Genomic DNA, 20,030 nt, shown 5'->3' on the forward strand with positions numbered 1-20,030 from the left:
GTGCTCGGGACGCGCGCTTGCAGGGATGCTGCTCGGCGTGGCCCCCTCCTCGTGCATAACACGACGCAATTTTGACTGATGCAGCTTCTTACAAAACACCGCGACGCTTTGCAAAGCGCGGCAGTCAGCACGGCAAGAATAACTCTTTCGAAGAGCTGCAGTGTTTAAATAATGCAGATAAATCGGGGGGGGGGGGGGGGGGGGGGGTGCCTCGCCAGGCTGCGGTGGGATTCTGCCTCTCCCGCTGAGCTGGGCGTGCAGCGCCCTGCGGTGCCCCAGGGCTGGCTGCAAGGGGCGAGGGCTGCGTTGCTGGGCGCCGCGTTGCTGCAGCCAGCCGCCAAATCGCGGTCCGGCCGGAGCTGCAGCGCTTGATGGCCGTGGGTCCCCCCTGACGGCAGGTTGCTCAGGGGCCGAGCAAGCCCCCCGATGCTTTTCTCCTTTCCCGTGGGGTCTGGGACACGGCTCTGGTGCAGGGGCAGAGTCACCGCGCTGGGCCAGGGGGTAACTGGGCTGCTGACCCCGTTCACGTGTGTTCGGGTCTCGTGGGGTCAGCCGTGTCCCTGGGCAGCCCCTGCCTCCCCCATCCTTGCTGGAGCCTGCGCAAGACGGGATGGGAGACAGGGCCCGGCGATGCTTTCCTTGTGTGTCCCCACGTCCCTCGGCAGGCATCGTTACAACCGTGCTGAAATACGCGCTTGGTTCATCCAGGAGGTTCTTCTCGCCTCTTCGGGGAGATTTGGGCAGAGATCCGAAGCCCCCGCAGATGGAAATGAGGAGCAGGGCCCACAAAAAGCCTCCTGTATGCTCCTGCGTGAACTGGAGCAGGTTCCTGACCCTCCCCACCCGCGCCAGCACTTTGCATTTACCTGGGGTCGCCCCACCATGTCTCAGGGCACAAATAGTGTCTGTGCTCCGCAGCCTGCGCTCAGCACAGGCTTTGCCCCAGGGTCTGAGGCAAGCTGCCCGCTGTCCCCCGGGGAGCCTGGGCAGGCACACTGAGGACGAGACCGTGGTCAGTACTCAAAAACAAACCGCAGAGGCACAGGAAGCCCCCAGAGCTCAAACACAGGGCCTGGAGAGAGGGAGGTGACACCAGAGGGACGTCGGCTTCCCCGAGCCGCCTCTTGCACCCGCTGCTGCGCGCACGGCTCCTGGCAGCAGCGCTGCGCCAAGCCAGGACCCGCTGCGGACGGAGGTGGCACCGAGCCCATCTCCCAGCACCAAACTACCGCCGGTTACAAGGTCCGGTCCAGCCCGGGCTGTGGGGCTGGGTTCATGCTGGTGTTCAGGTGCTAGGGGCCGCTGACCGCCTGGCCAGCGGGCCAAGCAGCAGGGGACCCGGGCTGAGCTCGGGGGGGCGTTTCAGGCCAGACCCAGCCTGCCGGCGGTGCCTGTTGGTCCCTCTGGGCTTCAGGTGCTGTTCCTGATCTTGCTCGGGTCTGGTGGCAACCATTTTGCTGGCTTGGCCAACGTGCCCCCCGAGCCTGAGGCTGCCAGTGGGACGGGCAGGGGGCGTCGCACGCTCTGCAAGCCAAATCGCTGCGTGTCCCGAGGGCTGTGGTGTGAGTGTTTGGGGAGGCAGACGGGTGTTTCAGCTCCCAACCCCCCCTTGCTTTTTGTAAAATTTTCCATGGGTATCTTAACCAGGATGCCCTTCGAAGCTGCCCTCCCGACGCTCACCGAGACAACTGGCGGCTCTCCCTTGCCAGGCCCCCCCAGGCACACCTCGCCTCCATCCAGAGCTCTTGTGACCTTCAGTTCAACACCGCTCTTTTTATTTGCGTGCGAGAAATAATGCAAAAAAAACTTGCCCGAACCTGCCTTTTCACAGAAAGGTCGCACTTGTGAGCTGGAAGTGCAGCGTGCCGCTTGCACCCTCCCCTGCAAGCCCTCGCCGTTCCTCCCCGTCCCCCCTCCTCGCCGTCTCCCTGGCAACGCTGAGTGCACATCCTGGAAAACTTTATCCGAAATCTGCTCTGGGCAGCCTTCCAAATCCATGCTAACCTGATTAGGTGTCTCTGGGGCCTTTGCTGGCTAATCAAATTAGATAGCACTAATGGTAGCGAGGACTTTGAGTGGGTAGAGAGCAGTAAAACATAGTGTATACTTAGTGATAATTATACTTGCTTTTGTGGCATTGATTTATATGCCTTCTCCCCCCACTTCTGTTTTTGTTGTGTTTAAATGCAGCCATTCGGAGGAAGGAAAATGGCTGGTACGACGAGGAGCACCCGCTGGTCTTCCTTTTCCTGGGATCGTCTGGAATAGGTAACGTTTGGGTTACCCGCCGCGGTGAGCGGGACGGGAGCGTGGAGGCGAGGCTGGGCTGGGCTGGAGCACACGTGGACACACGTGGCCACACGAGGACACATGAGAACACACGTGGACACGTGAGAACACACATGGACACATGCACACACATGGACACGTGTGCACACACATGGACACGTGCACACACACGGACACGGCACATGAGGACACTCCGTGCTGGCCTGGCGCGGAGTCGTCCCAGGGGACTGTCTGCCTTAAAGGCTCGAGAAGGAACAGTTCTCCTAACAGAAGCACGAATTTAACAGCACCGTGCTGTTAATGCCTCCATGGGTGGGGTAATAACAGAAATTTGCTGCTTGCAAACCAGATCTCTGCTCGTCTCGCCCATGCGGGCAGGGATTGCTTTGCAGTGACGCAATTGTATTGACACTGGTAATATTTTTCCACAAGCACAATAAAATGCGACATGACAGCTGATCAGTTCATGAAATGGGCAAAATGAATTTTACTCGGGGAAAAAAAAAAAAAAAAAAAAAAGCAGATTTAAAGTAACCGAACTGTGACATTTGAAACGACGCCGGCGCTTCTGCACCCGGCTGGCTCACGGCGCTGTGGGGAAGATGCTGGTGCTGGAGGGGTTAAGGTAGCGGGACGCGCACCTCGCAGCAGTAGCAGGCCGAGTATTAACTCTAAACGAGTTGCTATAAAGCGGTATAAAAGCAGTAAGAAACGTTTTTGAGACTTCATTGCGCTGCTTATGGCAGGTCTGAAGGCTCGGAGATATAAATTGTCAGCTCTTCAACTCTCACATATTTCCGTGAGGGTTTTTGCTTCTTTTGCTGCCGTAAAAATGAGTATTGAAATGGGAAGGCAAAGCAGCTGAGAGTTTGATTGTACCAAGTGGGTATTTTGTCTGGGTCTTGGTGTAAGGGCAGTGTGAAAAACCAGATGCGTACAAACTGAAACGCCAAATGTGTCGTCGCATTTCAGTAGGTTCCCACAGCAGTTAAGCACTTTAAGGATCCATTCCTATATATATATATCTATACACAATATGTATGTGCATATATACACACATATACACCTATATGCTCGCACATTAGGCTCGAGGACACAGCGACAAACGAAGTCACCAAAGCCTGAGCCGAAATAGGGTGAAGAATTCTGGCAGCAGCGTTACCTGTCGGGACAGGCTTCCAAGCAGTGACGAATTTCCATTTTCGCAGCCCGTTTGCGGTGATCTGATTAGGTGATCCCGGAGATCTAAGCGACCAGATTTATCTTCAGCAGAATACAGAATACTGCTGTTCCCAGGGTGGGGCTGGCGCTGCTCGGGGGGCTGCGCGGCCACAGCGCCGCGGGTGCGGGCGTTCTGCAGCGGTAACACCAGCACAGCTCTGCCTGCAGCCGCAGCCCCGCTGGCTATGTAGGATTGCACCTTTTTTTTTCAGCTAGTTTGGTTTTTAAGATAGGATCTTTTTAGTTAGGATCGTTGCTTACGGCATTTATGTGCCTGCTCTCTGCCCTGCCATGCCCGGGTGTTTATTTTCCAGCGTGTAGCCAAACACAAAACGCGCGCGGGGCAGGTACGGCGCTGGCTGCAGACACACCGGGAGGTACCGACGGTAACTCGGAGCGTCTCCCCCGTCTGTTAAATGCTGCTCCTCTCCTTCGCTGCTAATTCCGGGAGCTGCAACCGGCCCCAAATGCTCCACCTGATACACCCAGCAATTACGTGCCAGCGGGTGGCAGCAGGGAAGCTCCAGGGAGGACACTGCTGGCTCTGGCACAGCCTGGGTAGCTCAGACACACAGCAGAGCTGCCCGTTGGGCCAAGTTTTACCTGGATGGACAGGTTGGGAGGACAGGGTCTCCCCTTTCGGGAGTGCTGAGCTTGCTCACACGTCAGTGTGGATTTAGTCCATCACTGATTGCAATCCCGGATCTTTCTGCCAGTTGCCTTGCGTTGATCAAGTAAATAAAGAATGTCACGCTACCCTGAAATTCTTCATCTAGGGAGTAAAAGCCACTGCACGTGAAACTTGGAATAGAGAAAAGGTAGCAAAAATCTGCTCTAACTGCATCTTTTTGCAGAAAAAATAAAAAAATTAAGCTCTTTCTGCCCATCTCCTAAAAACCGAGTGGCCGGCGCTGAGCTCAGCACCGCTGTTCCTCCTCTGGGTGCTCAGGATGCTGCCCACGCCGCCGGCTCGGCTCAGCTCACGGCGCTGCTCCCCGTGCAGGGAGGAGCTCCAGCAGAGCACGGAGCACGGAGCACGGAGCACGGAGCACGTCTGCCCTGCCCTCAGCTCACTCCTTACAGCAGCGGCCGTGCTGTGTCACTGCCCTGCCACCAACCCCCTGGTGTGCACGGGGCCGAGCACAACGGGTCCTGCTCCAGGATCCCGACCCTCCTGGGGCTGCGGTACCGTGCTCCTAAACCAGCACTGTGCCCTATATCGGGGAGTTGGCAGGGATACCCTCTTCCCCTGAATGCATTTGCAGAAAAAAAAAAAACCAATGTGTATTGGTCGCGGGCGGCAGCCCGGCAGTCAGCACGGCTTGCAGAGCGCTGGACAGGCAGCACGGCCTTCCTAACTTCTAACGCGAGGCTTTTCTTTCTGTTTGGAACAGGAAAGACAGAGCTGGCCAAACAGACAGCCAAGTACATACATAAGGATGTCAAAAAGGTAACCCCTCTTCGCTTGGTTCTTTGCCGTTGGGAGCGCTCCGTGGTGGGACGCGCTGGGTCTCCCGGTGGGGTCGCTCTCTGCCCCCCCCCGGGTTGCAGCACGCCTCATTGCAACCCGGTGTGAGATCCGTACGTGGACGCTGAGCAAGGGCCTCCGCGGAGTTAAAAGGAAGCGGTTGCAGCCCGTGCCCGTCTGCGTTACTAATGATATCTGGAATCATAAATGTCAAAATTAATTTAACAAAACCTTGTGTTCCCTCTTTGAGGTTGCGCAGGGTGTTGACACCCTGTGTGGTGAACACGTTTTTCGCCTTTGTCCCTGATAACACCGTAAATCGTTAGGAGGGTGAAATTTTAAAAATCCGTTTTGCACGTCCCCGTGTGCACCGTTTGTAGCAGTGTCCAGTTACCGGCAGTGGAAGTGGTGGAACCGACTTCGTGCCTGGGTTCTTAGTGCCGAAATGTTTGGGATTCCAACACCAGAAGCTGTTCGTGGGCTTTAGTCTGCTATCCACCGGGCAGTTTTCAGTTAAGATGGGCTAAAATTATCTTCTTTGGCAGGGGACTGGTTCAGGGGTGCCTACCTTTTCAAACAGCCGGCACTTAAGGCTGCACTCCTCGATTCACGGCTAAGCATCCCCTGTCCCTGAGGAGCACCCGGCTTTCCTCCTCAAAGGGCCGGGGGAAGCGCAGAGATGAGAGCCCTGCAAATGGGAACACGAGGAAACACGAGCAGAGCTGCTCTGTAAGCTGATATTAGATTAATTCCTCTTGCCCACATCCTCCAGCGTAGAATGGACACAAGAGAAAATGACACACGTAGAAAGAAGATCAAAAGTAAACCAACGCTATAAAAGTGGCTGTTCTGGTTTCTTTTCCTCGTCCTTCTGTAATTGCCTTCCCGAAGCAATAAATCCTGGTTCCTGGGTCTCAGGCACCTCCACCCGAGACTCCCGCACCTGGAACTGGTCAATGCCCGGCCAAACATCAAATAGAAAAATCAGTCCAACACTAAATGCTGTGTTAATTCAATAGCATGCACAAATCGGAGTTTTATTGGTAATGAATCAGCCTGGCAGCCGGCGCTGTAACGAGCAGCTTGAAGAGGGGCCATCAACCCTTATGGGCGGTTACGGGGGATGCAGCTCTTAGCAGGAGCCGCCTGATTAAGAAGGAAGAAGCCATAACAGTCTCATTTCCTTACTGATGGCGAGGTCGTGGTGTAACGACAGGCGCTAATGTCCTTACCCAACCTGCGTTAGCACACGCGGTGCGAACGCTGGGATGGAGGAGCCGGACCGCGAGCAGACCGGAGCAGGGCAGGTCCCACAGAGCCTGGAGCATCCTGGCGATGGAGACGTCGTGTGCCTCGTGTCTGGGGCACCAGGAGGGTGGGAGAAGCTGCTACAAATCTACAGGAAGGTGGTACCGATGGTTTTCTGGGTGCTGACCACCTTGCGTGACTTCTGCGGGACTCAGCTGATGGGTAGTGTCAGGCTGGACTGGTCAAGGTGCTCTCCACGGGAGGATTTTCCACCAAAAGCGCAGCGTCTGTGGCAGGAGAACTTCTCATAGGGTTGATTTCTACAATAGCTGGGAAAACGTTTTGTTTTGTTGAATTTGGTTCCGATTCCATCTGATAAAAAACAAATCTATGCAAAGAGTAACAAAATACGTGGGCAGTTTTGAAATGAAGAGTTCCAGTCAGTCTAAGCTGCCTAAACTGCCCTAAGCTCATACCACCACCACCGAGTACCCCCAAAACCAGCGTGTGCTGCACGGCCACGTCCTCCTGCACGGTGCCGGGTCTTGGTGCCGGTGCCTGCCTGTCCTCCCACCTCCCTTCGCCCTCCCCAGGCAATAACTCCATCACCCAGGTCTCTCGCTGTCCTTGGAGGGCAATATTGGAGCCTCGAGGGTGTCCGGCAGCACCGGGTGGCTGCTTGGGGTGGTCTCACTGGTGCTGAGCCACAAAATGCGGAGCCCCTCGCCCAGCAAGGGCTGGCTCAGACCAACGGGGTGCTGGGGAAAGTGCTCGTGTTGGGCTGGTGGAAAGGTCTCCATTGGGCTGATGGAAAATTCTGCTGTCAAGCTGACTGTGCCAGCGCTGGTGCTGAGGAAGGTCAAGCTGATCTCCTCAGAGCTTCAGCACCCAGCTGCGAGCCCAGGAAATGCCTTGTCTGCAGTGAATAATCAGCTTTCCAAATGCAAAAGGAAGTTTGCGTAGTAAGTTCTGTAACGTTATCTCTTTGAGGCAGTCGTCCGTGAACCTCGTTTACCTGGGCTTTCTGATTTTTGGTTTTGCTTATTTTTGTTTTTACCGGGAGGCATTGTGTTCTTCGTGGGATTTGTTTCAAAAAAAGGCTGAGCAGCAATAAAATCAATTTTATGTAGCAAACTGTGAGGAGCTATTTCAGTCCCGTTTTCAGTCCCCAGCTCTGGTGACAAGCACGGTGTTTCAATGAACCTCGGCTGGGGACTGTTAGCCAGCAGTGGGAACAGTTCCTAGCTGCCTTTGAGAAACTGCAGTTATTTCCCTCTTCCTCCAGAATAAGTCCTAGCATTTGCAGTGGATTTATCTGGCCGCTGACTGCCTGCAGTCCTTGGGAACCACGAAGCGAACGCAAGTGTGCTCGTACGTGCAGCCACCTGCCTGCTTCTGGAGAAGCCTTCTAAATGTAATGAAACTTGGGGCACATTAATCAAAGCTCACTTTACGTATTTATTTCTCTTCCAGGGTTTCATCAGACTGGACATGTCGGAGTTCCAGGAGAGGCATGAGGTTAGTAAATGGGCTGTCTGTACTTCCAGGGGTTGCAGTTCTGAGTTTAATTGGTAATTCAAACAAATCGTGCCAATCCCGTCGTTCCCCTGCGTTTCATCACTGTCCTTGGCGGTGCTGAGCGCCTCCCGCTGCCTCTGAGCACGGTCAGGCCTCCTGGCTGCAGGCTGCCTTGGGGGCCTGGCCGTGGCAGAGGGCAGCCAGGGCCTTTTTGAGTTACCTCGCCAAAAAACGGGCAGTTCGGTGTGCCAGAGGCGGGTGCAGGACGCACAGCAGTGAACGCGCGGCAGTGAATCTGCAGAAACGTCCCCTGGAAGGGGTGGAGTGCTGCAGTGAGCCGAGGAGGAGAAATAGCACCAGGAACTACGGACCAGAAGGGGATGGTTTTATACGGCAGCTGCTGGCTGCAGGCGCAGACCTCGGCCGATCCCACGTAGCCTTCAGGCACTGCTGTGAGGCATTTGCACTGGAAAATAGCGGCACCTCCTGCTGGCCCGGCCAAGCCCGAAACCCTTCAGGAGAGGTCCGTCCCCACCAACTGTGCAAAAAGCAGCAACGTCCCAGCTGAGACTGCATAAACCCGGTTTGTAATAAAAGGTAAATGTGAAATCTTCTGATGGCAGCGTAGGTCCCTTGTCTAGTTCTGTTGGTGCCACCGGTGAGGTGCACCCAGATCCAGAAGCACGGAATAGGAAATCTGCTGAGGATCAAGCCCTTAATCGGGGGAGCTGCTGCAGAAGAGGAGGAGGAGGAGGCACTGGCTGGGACCTGGGAAGATCGCCTTGAACAAGAGGAGGAAGAAGGTGCCAGGGAGGAGTGCAGGAGGCCAGGCCCAAGCTGGCAGCACCTCCGTTTGCATTTCGTCCTGCCGAGGGCTGAGCCACCACCTCTGTGGTGTGGGGGGAGCCGTGTGCGCAGGAGGGGGTCAGGGCCATCCAATGGCCAGGGCTAGAAAAGGTCCAGGAGGGCATTATTTTAGCCAGAGCAGAGAAGGAAGGAGATGTGGGAAGAGAAAATAAAGAATTGCCTGCAGCTGCCCTGATAGATCGCTTGTCGGCGGTTATGGTGGGGTCCTACGCTGGAGGAGTGAAAAATGCATGAAAATAAAGCCATGTTGATGACTCAGTGCAAAGAAAGAGGAGCTGGAAGCGGCGGTGTAAATGTAAGATATAAAATACTGTGCCCTGACAAAGACAAGAGGCAGAGCAGAGGGAAGAAATAAAGTAGAGAATTGCAGCGAGAGCAATATAAATTTTTCAAGCAAACAAGGAGCAGGAGGTCAGCCCAGGAGACAGCATCCTTTGAAGGAGCCTGGGGAGCCTCACGTAGCCACAGGCGCTGCTAAACAAATGAAATGAATTAGCTGCCTTCAGCTAATTCCTGCCGGTGGGTTCCTGAGCCCGCGGGAGCCCCTCACCTCTGCCCGAGCGCCCCTGGGAGAGGGCAGGGAGGCGGCAGCAGCGCGCGGCTCTGGTTCCTGGGGACGAGGGGATTGTGGCTGTCCCCAGGCTGCATTGCTGGGTCAAACAGAGCCGCCTCGAAGAGAGAAGGTGGCTGTGGGCATGGCTTTTGGGAAGCGAAGGTGAAGGTGCTGTGGCTCCTTTCCCCTGCCAGCCCGCGGAGCACCGAAAGGGGACGGTTGTGCCGGCGCGGCGGCACAAAAGGCTTTCGCTGTTCTCCGACGATAAATGAAACCATGACAGACCCACCATCAGGCTGTGCTGCATGAAGGAGAGGCAAATTGTTTGTTTTATGAGGACTCATCGCTATTCTGGGGGGGTCGGGATTTTGCTCCCGGAATTCCTTCTGCCCGAGTGAGCAGCCTGCAGCTGGCTCCGCGCGCCCAGCGTCCACCCCAGCTAACAAACCGAGCGGTAACTGCGTTCTTCTCCCGTATGCTTAAAGGACTGCGACTTCAGGTGCGCCCACAGAGCCAGGTTGCTTCAAGCCGTACAACAAAATCCCCTTGTCGTTTTTGCAGAAGCAGTTCTGTTGCCAGAAGTATTCTTCTATCCTCTTTTTTAACCTCATTCAGAAGTCCCGGTGCTGAGAAGTAAGGAAGTTGGTTATGGGTGCAGGAAACACACCTGCACTGTGGCTGCTTCCCAAGCTCTGCGAAAGCCACCCACCACTTGTGCTCCTTTAAATTCTCTCTCTTAAAAAGCCCAAAGGACGCTGAAACGGGTCTTTGACGGCTGGGAGGGGTCACTCGGACACCGCTTCGAGGAGCAGGGGTTGTGCCTGCGCGCGGTGCTCCTGCAGGCTCTGGTGCTTAAACCCCTGTGTGGGGCGATTGCCCGGCAGTCACTGATCTGCGTTTTGCCAAATTGTGGCCTATTGAGCTGATCTTGGGATACCTGGAGCGCGATAGGTGTCACAAAGAGCGCAGAGCTCGATTTGGCTGCAGCAAAGAGCCGTGGCTGGGTGCTGAGCCGCTCTGCGCGCGCGAGGGCTGCTCCTGGCAGCGCACGGATCCCCTCTCACGTCTCCTGTCCCTTCCTCCTAGGTCGCCAAGTTCATCGGCTCTCCGCCTGGCTACGTGGGCCATGAGGAGGGCGGGCAGCTCACCAAAAAGCTGAGGCAGTGTCCGAACGCCGTGGTGCTCTTCGACGAGGTTGACAAAGCCCACCCGGACGTCCTCACCATCATGCTGCAGCTGTTCGACGAGGTGAGGCTGTCACAGAATGACCGAATTGTAGGGGTTGGAAGGGACCTCAAGAGACCGCTGGGTCCAGCCCCGCTGCCAAGCAGGTTCCCTACAGAAAACCTGGGGTCAGAGCTTGCACAGCGGCCATCGGGAGGACGGCAGCGAGCAGTGCGAGGGACGGCTGCCGGAGAGGTCCGGAGCGGGGCGGAAGCGCTCCAAATCAATAGTCATTTCCAAAAAATGTGAGCCAGCCAGTCAGGCCATGTTAATGCCAGGAAGCAGGATCACGCTGAGGTCTCGTGGTGGAATAAATTACATCTTTGGGAAGAGAAAAAGCCAGCGATGGGAGGGGCAGAAGCTTGAACTAGAAAGCCCAGGAATTGTCCCGTGTCGCTGGGAAGGCACGACGCGAAGTCTGTGTCATGAGGATACCGCTAAAAGCCCTGGTGACAGCTCGGTGACCGTGTAGGTGGGCTGCTCGCCCACAGCAGAGAGCAGGAGCACCAAGAGGTGGCAGGATGGGCGATGTTCACACACGTGTGAACCCTGTGGCTGCCCACCCCGCACGGGGGGCGTCTGCAGCATGCATGGGGGACACCTGCTCTGACCGCCCCGTCTCAAGTCGGGTGCTGCCACCTCATCAGGAAAGCACGGCAGCCTGGGCACTTCTTAGCCATAATGAGCCGTGCCTCGTTAATTGCTGCTCTTGAGGTGGGGTTGGTTAATTCGTGCCGTTCCGGGCGGCACGCGAGTCACCTCACGCCCTTCCTCCCCCAGATGCTGGGGACTCCGCCTGGCCCTGCTGGCAGTAGCAGACACTCGCCGAGGAAGGGCGCGCAGGCAGTGACTTCGGAGTCCTTTGCTTTCTGCTGGTCTCTGGGGCTCTCTTTGCTTGTCACCCGTCCTGGGCAGCTGCGGCTTCCCTTGCACAAGTCGGTGGGAGCCGGGGACAAACGCGTGTCTCTGGAGCGAGCCTGGGACACCAGGAGTTGGGGGGCTGTGCTGCATCTCCTGCTGCACGCTCAGCTTCTTGCATGCGAGTTTTTCCATTTATTTTTAAGGTCCCGGTCTGTCCTCGGAGGCGAACAGGCTCCAGAGCGATGTGCTGGGAGGTTTTGGGGAGTTTTGTTTTTCTTTTAAGGATTAATAACACAATTTTTTCTTGCATAGATCATCACAGCAGCAGCTAAATGTGAAATCAATTCCTGTACCACGCACTTGACAGGGCAATAACCCAAATGTTAATCTCAAGCACCCAACAAGGATTTGTGTCATTGTGCTGGATATCTGCTGCTGGAGACATATCGAGGAAAGAAACTGCCTGGGGAGCTGCTTATTTTTTCCTTATTTTTCTCTCTTTTTTTTACTTTATTAATCAAGAGAACTAGTACTTCTGAAGGGTTCCTGTGCAGGTTTGGTGGGAAGAGCGTTGACCCCACAGCGCTCAGCGCTGCAGCAGCTCCCTGGGTGCACGGGGAGCCCTGCTCGGGCTTGTGGGGGCTGTCCCAGGGGGTGCTCTCTGTCACCTCTTGCTGCCCCAGCTTTGTTCATTCCGTGGGCAGAGCCAAACGCTGTTATTTCCGCAAGGTTATTTTGGCTTTGCTTATTTTCGGTCAGGCTCCTAGCAGTCTGTGCTCCCACGTGGTGCTGCCAAACCACCACAGAGCTCACTGCCCCTGCCTGGCCCAGCACCGGGGGAGATCCCAGATGGCCACGGTGGCCCAGGGAGCTTTAAACTGACTCCTCTGTTCCTTTGGTGAATGCCCAGCTGTAGCCAGTAAATACCAGTGAATACCACAGCTCTCATCGCAGGCAGCACCCGCCTGTGTCCTTTGGCGTCCCTTGGACAGCATTAGAACCAAATCTCTGGGGGAGAAGGGGGCTGTGATGTTTTGGAAATGTCCCGGGGCGCCCACTGATGCTTGTGTTGATCTGGTGCCGTTGCAGGGCAGGCTGACAGATGGCAAGGGGAAGACCATCGACTGCAAGGATGCCATCTTTATCATGACCTCCAACGTGGCAAGCGATGAGATAGCCCAGCACGCCCTGCAGCTCAGGCAGGAGGCCATGGAAATAAGCAAGAAAAGGATCGCAGAAAACCTAGGTACTGGTCTTTGCACATCCTTCTCCAAACCCCTACAGAATCCAGCTCCTCCCTAACACCGCAGGTCCTGCGGGGATCAAACGCCTGGCCTCATCAGCCACGAAGCCTCTTCTGAAAGCCTCCCTCCAGCATTCACCCGGAGCTGGTCGGGTGCAAAGAGCCCTTGCGTTGCCAGCAGGGAGCAAACTGAAGGTCTTCAAACTACAAACTGCAGCTTGGCTGGTTTGTCAGCAGCTCCCCCGGCCCAGGGGGAGCACCCAGTTGCTTCCCTTCTGCTCGCCCCCCTCAGCTGGGGCGCCTCCTGTTCTGAAGTCCTCGTTGTTCACGCTCATGTCCTTGAGCTCTTTGTCTCTGGATGGGGCTTTCTAGCCCACCTCTCAGCCTTCCCCACCCCGTGCTCTCTTCCCTGTAGCTGCTTATCCTTTTCTTTCTCTCAGGACCCTTCCACATGCTTCCTAGGGCGATACTGCGGCTCATACAGGTGCTCTCATTAACGAAGAATAGGTAGCGTGCTTCCTTGTTAGCTCAATTCAGCTAGAGGTAGTTGGGACTGAGCTTCACAGATTTTACTTCGCCTTTTAGTGAGAGCACGAGTCCCACACACACGAGGGTCCTGAAGGAAATTTTCCCAAAGTGGGAAGTGGGTCACAGGAGGAGGATGGAGCAGGGTGAGGGCAGCCTCTGACGGCCCTGCTGAAGGCACAGGGTCTCAGTGTACGCTCAACCCTGCACCGCCCAGGCAGTGGTAACCCCACAGCACCAGGAGGGCGCTGGTAGGTCTCCGCTGCCCTAAGGAAGGACGGACAGCGGTGCCTGCACCAGGGGTTTCCCCCTCTAGCTCTAAAATAGGGGCGGGTTTGGAGCACAGGCACTGGCACAGGGAGCACGGGGAAGCACCGTCACCACTGGGTGCTGCTGTGCCTGTGCATAACTAGGCAGTCATTTGTGGTGGTTGCATCCCTTGTTTTCTCACCCCTTTGGTTCCCTTTTTCCTTTCCTCAGGGTACCTGGCAGCGTGTGCCCTCTCACATACAGGCAGGGTTTCTCTGCTCACCCGTGGAAAAGCCCGAGAAGCTGCGGTGTGCGGTGTGCGCTGCGGCCAGGAGCCACGGCTTTCTGCACCAGCTCCATGGACGGCAGGAAAAAATGCTGGGTTTTGGCATCGAGTGTATTTTTCAGCTTCTCTCTCACTGTCTCTTCCCTTTTGCTTTGAGAAGTGGATGCCAAAGCTGACTTAATTCAGAATCTTTAAGCTTCAATCAAACTAGGTAAAGGACAAAGCATGCCTGCGACTGAACTTTCAAGAATAACATTTTAAAATGCCAAGCACTTTTCTCCTAAATGAGGAAAGCATTGAATTTTAATTTCTGGAACTGCACGACAGACAGCTGCAGTGAGTGAAAGGCAGCGAGAGAGCATAGCCAGAAAATGCATTTTGATCAGAAGCCCGGCCTCAATTGAGTTTCGCGGAGCTCCTTGCAATTTGCCGAGTCCTTGGCTTGGAGGAGCTCCTGGGCGCAGTGGCTGCGAGGTCAGCCTAAGTGCCTGGCTGGGCAGATAAATGGAAAGATAGAGGGAAGGAGCTGCTTCCGCCGTATCTCTCCATCTGTGAGTGAAAGCAGCAAATATTGCAGGTGACAAACCTGAGTGCTGCCTGTTCTCTGCCCTGCCTTCCCCAGCTCCTCTTCCAGAGGCCCCATGTGCGGGCAGAGCGCTCTGCCAGATCCCCTCGGTGTCTCAGGGAAGTGAAAGGGGCCGAATCCTATAACCAAGGACCCCCAGCTCCGTTTAGGCCACGTGGCCACTGCGATGCTCGTCCCTCCCGTGCAGCACAGCGAAATCCCCACCCAGGACCACTGGAGCCCCCCCCGTGCTTCTGTCCTGGGCAGGGGTGAGCTGGGATGGGTGCTGAGAGCCCCCCGGCCTCCCAGGGGAAGGGGCAGGGGTGCTTCAGAGCACACAACGCCGTGCCTGGAAGCCTCCTCTGCCACTGCTGGGAGTGTCACAGCTCCGCCAAGGCAGAAGGCTTTCGGCATCCATCGGCAAGGCGGAAGGCTTTCGGCATCCAGCCTTCAGCGGGGTCTTTTTCCGCTGCTTGGCATTACGGCCTCCTATCCAGAGCGCCTTTCCCGTGAGGGATCTCCCGGTGGGCTTCCTGGTGTTAAATAGCACATGGAGTTAAAAGCCTGAAGGTGTAGGAAGAATCAAGGCAGGAAAAGACAAAGAGAAACGTGACTTGGGGCCGCAGGAAGGTAAAGCCTGCGCTGAGGCTGGCTGTTGCAGCTGCAGCTGGGATTAGAAGCGGGGCTGCCAGACCCTGGCTCCATCTGCAGTCAGTGGAGGGAAGTAGTCCCAAAGCCTGAAGCACGCTCGTGCCCCAGGCTGAGCGTGGGTTTTGCTGCTTGCTGAGGGGACCACGGCCTGTCCTCTGCGCCTGAAGAGCTGCCGTGGCCTCCGCAGAACAGCCGCAGGTGACCGTGCTCTGCGTGCCACGTAACCTGGGCTGGTTCTCGTAGCCCAGCCACCGTCCAGGTTTCGTGGAGGCCAGCTGAGGACTCCTGCTGTCTGAAATCTGCTGGCAGACAGCTCCTGGGCTGTAAGGCAGAGAGTGGGGGCAGAGCGGGAGCTCTGCTGCTGTTCGAGAGCATCAGTGAAATCACCGGTGAGGGGCGCGCAGGGCACCAAGAGCCAGCCAAGTCAGGGAATCGGGTGCAGGAGCACCGCAGCACCCACCAGATGTGGTCTGTGGCACGTGGGGAGATTTCGGGTCTGATCCTAGACCCTGCTGGGCACCCATCTCTCCTTCCTGCGCAGCCACGGGCTCCTCGTTGTGTGGCTTTGCATGTCCTTCCTTCCCCACCCTCACCCGTGTCCTTGTGTCTTCCAGAGGACGTGCAGGTGACCGAGAAGATCACCATCTCCAAGCAGTTCAAGGAGAAGGTTATTCGCCCCATCTTAAAGGTACGGGGGATTCGTTTCACGGCTCGTCTTTCAGGTGTCCTGAGCTTTGTTCGCTGAGTCGTTCAGAGCAGCAAGCACCGTGCCCCTCACCAGCTGCCTCCCAGACGTGGGATCGGTGACACGACGTCGCTTTTTGATTTTCAGGCGCTCAGGAGTAAGGTCAGGGCCTTGCAGAAGCAGATAACCGCATCTCTCTGCTCTCACAGTCGTGCAACCGTGGGAGACTGGAAGGGGAAACATGGGGTGGGAAGCGCTGCGCTGGGATTTGTGGGGGTCCTGCGCTCACCCTGGGCCGCAATCTGCTCGGCTTCTGCGCTGCTGGGCCAGGGGAGTCCTCCTGCAGCGACACGTCCCGCTGACACCCCTGCCCATCCTGCCAGCGCGTGCCCCTGCAGCCTCGCTGCCTGCCCGGGTCACCGCCCTGTCCCCGCTGACCCGCAGCCTCTGTCCCTGCAGGCTCACTTCAGGCGGGATGAGTTCCTGGGGAGGATCAACGAGATCGTCTATTTTCTCCCTTTCTGCCACTCGGAGCTCATCCAGCTTGTCAACAAGGAGCTGAATTTTTGGGCCAAAAAGGTAAAATCCAGCCCGTTGCTCAGAGACGATGGCTTTAGAGGTAACTTCTCCTTCACGAGCAGGAGGAATTCCTGGCCAAGCCTTCATCCCGCTGTTGCAGAAGCGGCGTGAGCGCGCGTTTTGTGCCGCAGTAGTCTTCTTCCAGCGGTCAGCAGGTCACCTTGGCCCTCGGGGCAGTGACTGCTGGGGCGGCGGGGGGCTCTCCTTCCTCTGCTGGGACAGGGATGGGCTCCGGACAGCATTCAGAGACAGTCAAATGTCTGATCTGTCATTTGATCTGGCACACGGAGGCTCCAAATAGGAATTAGGGGGCACCTTTGGAGCCTTTTCGTGCACCGACCGGGCTGCGCTTGGCCGAGCTCGGACACAGGGACACGCGGCACCGCACCCCGCTGCCCGTGGTGTCCCGGCTCCCAGCCGCTCGAGGGAAGGAATGGGGTGCTGGGGTAGGTTACATGCACCAGTAACGCTTCCTTCTCCTCCTGCCCCCACAGGCCAAGGCGAGGCACAACATCACGCTGCTTTGGGACAGGGAGGTCATGGACGTGCTGGCTGACGGCTACAACTTGCACTACGGTGCGCGGTCCATCAAGCACGAGGTAAAGCAGCAGGGCGAAGCAGGCCTTGGCCCCGCTGGGTGCTGCAGAGGGCACAGGAGCAGGGGCAGTGCCCGCAGCCTCCCCTCGCAGCCCCGTTGCTTGTGTCCATCCCGCGGAAAGTGCGCCCGTAGGGCCCACAGCCACGATGCTGATGGTCAGGGGAGGAAATATTGCTGCCCGAGGGTGGGAAGGAGAGCGGCATGGCTCCCCCCGGGGAATACTTCGGGGCTTTATGGAAGCTGCTTTTTCCTCCTTCAGGTTGAACGGCGCGTTGTGAACCAGTTAGCAGCTGCTTACGAGCAGGACCTGCTGCCGAAGGGCTGCACCCTGAGAATCACGGTGGAGGACTCGGACAAGCAGCTGCTGAAAACCAAAGACAGCTCTGCCCCCGGCGCAGAGAAAACAAAGATGCCAACCCTGCGGCTGGAGATAGTGGAGAAAGACAGCAAATCCCGAAAACTGGACATCCAGGCACCCCTGAACCCAGAAAACATCGCGTACTTCCTCTAGGCAGCGGCAGCCACTCCTGGGGCACGCTCCTCCTGAGCAGCCGCCTGCGCGGGGACGCCGGCTGCGCGGGCTGGCAATAAAATACCGTGAGACTCGCAGTGTGCGACGTGGCCGCATCAGTGAGGGCAGGCATCCGCCCGAGCGGAGCGTGAGGTGGGGCAAAGCTGCTCCTGCTGCCTCTGCTCCTGCTGCCTCTGCTCTGCTGGAGCAGGACGCGGGCAGGCAGGACCCGCACCATCAGGCGGGTGGCTCTGGGTGGGCACAGAGGGCTCTGGCCGTGGGCTGGCGAGGCGCCGTGCTGCCACGGGGGGGACACGCGGGGGGGGGGCAGTGGGATTTCACCGCAGAAACAGCTGGCGTAAGAGAGGAGGTGCTGGGGCTGCTTAAGACATGGGCAAGCGGATTTCAGACTGTACGGGTGCTGGTAGGGCTCGTCGCTGCCTAAAGATGGGAATTGCCGCAGGGACTGGGTTTGCTGGGCTTGGGCTGATGCTGCACAGGGGTGGGACAGGGACCGAGTGTGTGACAGCTTCCATTTAAAAGCCACCAGGCACTCTGACTGTACCTCGCCTGCTTCTCGTTATTTATTGCAATAAACGCGGCGTGCACACGCGATGGTCTGCTTCGCACGCAGGCTGGGGGAGGCCGGGCAGAGCAGGGTGGGGATTGCCCGTTAATAGGATCGAGGAGGGCGAGGCCCAGCCCTGGGGGCCTCCTGCAGTTCCTGCTGGCCTCCGGGAGGCACGAGGAGCACCACGAGGAACACCGCCAGCACGTTTCCCCTGCCAGCCCCACCTCGGTGACGGGTCCAGTGCGGGACCACGCGCCTTGGTTTTGGACACGTGTCCCCTCCTGGGGACACGGCTGGTGTCACGTCCCCGCGGACAAGCTCCTGGGTGGGAGTGGGGGGGAGGCGCACGGGCCCCTTCCCACAGCCTCGGTCGCTGCTCGGCCACGTCGCTGTCACCCCGTGGGGAGAGGAGCCCTCTGCCACCGAGGTCACAGCATTTCCCCGACCACGTCGCCGCGGATTACCCCGCCGGTCGGTGACGTACCACAGGCGCGTTGTGAAGGGTAGGAAATTAAATACATACGGAAATCAAACAAAGTAGCCCTGCGGAATTAATAAGTCACAGTCCCTGGGGCACGGCGACAGTGACGGACCGGAGGTGGCAGAGCGCCGTGCTTGCCGGGGGCGGCGCACCCAGCCCAGGCGCACCCACCCTGCTCCAGCTGTGGCAGCGGGTTTGGGGACGCCACTTGCTGTCCTGCAGGGCCCCCCCGGCGTGCCAGGTGCCCCCCTTCCCAGCTCCGTGCAGCGCTGGCGGGGTCACAGCCCCGACCCTTTGTGGGTGCAGGCGGCCCCAGACGGCCCCGGGGTGTGCCAGGAGCAGCGCGTGGGGCTGCCAGAGGGGCTCATCCCGGTGAGGCGCCCGAGTTCTTGGGGCTGAGCTGCCGAGGCAGACATCGGAACCGGGCTGTCCGCCTGTCCGTGGGCTTGTTTTGTCCCTGGCACTCATTTTCCAGGGGCTGCAGGAGGTTTTAAGGGGCTGCTTTGCCCCGACTGCCCGTGGGGCTGCTGGGGGCATCCGACCGCACGAGAGGTGTGTGCCCAAAGGGACGGGGCTGCCACCAAGAGCGGCTTCAGGCCTGGACGCCTGGGAGCACCAGGGCTGGAAAAGGGGGGGGGGAAACTGAAGCAGAGCTGCCAGGGTGGAAAGCAGAGCTGGGGGGGGGGATTGGGAGGGTGTGGGGGTAGCACAGGAGCAGGCGTAGCACTCAGTAGCAGGACTGCACAGCCAGAAGCCAGCTGCATTCCTGGATTTGTCCTTTTATTTACTACCATGGAAAGCACCGTCACTGTCTCCCCAAAAATCCCTCCAGAGACTTGCACAGATTACGTTTTCCTGGAGGACCTGGAGCAGGCAATGCCAGTGGTCCCATCCTGCACCCAAGCACCGAGGCGCTGGAAAAAAGCGGTGATGCTGCCGGGGGTCGCTGCAGAAGCGCACAAAAAGGAGCAAAGCTCAGCAGCCCGGCTGTGGATGAAATAACAGGTTTGGGAACGAGCACGGGCCGTCAGGAGGGCAGAGCCCCGAGCTGCCGGTGCTGTGCGCGCGCCGCAACGCGTGGGGATCGGGCTGGGTGGGGAAAGAGGGTCTCTGGCAGCAGGAGTGGGTCTTGATGAGCCTCTTGCGGTGACAGAGAGGACAGTAGGAGGTCCTTCACATTTGTCTTCACCTGAAAGGGTCTCGGAGCTCCACGGGGGGGGTTTCTTGACCCTCTCCAACCCGGAGCAGGTCCCACGTGGACACTGGCGGGGCCGGCTCAGCACCAGCCCAGCGGGGTGGGCGCTGGAGTTTGCACGGTCCCCCAGCAGAGCTGCCCGGGGCCGCAGCCTGTGCCCACCCCACGGGGCTGGGACACTGTGTAGGGACAGGGAGAGCCCCAGGAGCCCCCTCCGCAGCTCCGGCCCCTCAGCTCCGCACCAGCCCCACAACTGCCTCCAGCCCTGACGCCTCCGGCCCGTCCCAGACTGCAGGGGAGGCTCCGTGGGACACCCACCGGGTCCAGCTCTGCTGGGGCCACGTCCCCACGTGGCACACGGAGACCGAGGGGCTCTGTGCCCGAGAGGGAGAGCAGGAGCGGGAGCATCACAGGTCACAGAACTGTCTCGGTTGGAAAAGACCTTCAAGATAAATCAAGTCCAGCCATCGACCTGACCTCCCGCGTCCCCTCACTGAACCGCGCCGCTTCCTGGCTCCAGCCCGGCAATGCAGCACTGGAGCTGCCCACGCGTGGTCCCGCGGCGCAGAGCCGGCCGTGCGTGCGTGCGCCCCCACGCCCAGCCCAGGCAGCACGGGCACCCACACAAACCACAGCAGGGCT

The 20,030-nt window shown here is 58.0% G+C and overlaps 1 protein-coding gene across 3 annotated transcripts in view; it reads left to right on the forward strand.

Annotated features, from left to right (window-relative positions):
- CLPB (ClpB family mitochondrial disaggregase) overlaps window positions 1–17,705 on the forward strand; it is an 80,854-nt gene extending 63,149 nt beyond the window's left edge. For all 3 annotated transcript variants that reach the window (XM_066990084.1, XM_066990083.1, XM_048047975.2), the window contains 9 exons: window positions 2,191–2,268; window positions 4,905–4,960; window positions 7,700–7,744; window positions 10,251–10,412; window positions 12,339–12,495; window positions 15,383–15,456; window positions 15,913–16,032; window positions 16,527–16,631; window positions 16,890–17,705. In XM_066990084.1, coding sequence (XP_066846185.1) covers window positions 2,191–2,268; window positions 4,905–4,960; window positions 7,700–7,744; window positions 10,251–10,412; window positions 12,339–12,495; window positions 15,383–15,456; window positions 15,913–16,032; window positions 16,527–16,631; window positions 16,890–17,141 — 1,049 coding nt within the window. In that variant the 3' untranslated portion in view covers window positions 17,142–17,705. The remainder of the gene's footprint in view (window positions 1–2,190; window positions 2,269–4,904; window positions 4,961–7,699; window positions 7,745–10,250; window positions 10,413–12,338; window positions 12,496–15,382; window positions 15,457–15,912; window positions 16,033–16,526; window positions 16,632–16,889) is intronic.
- The last annotated feature ends 2,325 nt before the right edge of the window (window positions 17,706–20,030 follow it).

This window comes from Anser cygnoides, chromosome 1 (genome assembly GCF_040182565.1).
Source record: "Anser cygnoides isolate HZ-2024a breed goose chromosome 1, Taihu_goose_T2T_genome, whole genome shotgun sequence".
Lineage (NCBI taxonomy): Eukaryota > Metazoa > Chordata > Aves > Anseriformes > Anatidae > Anser > Anser cygnoides.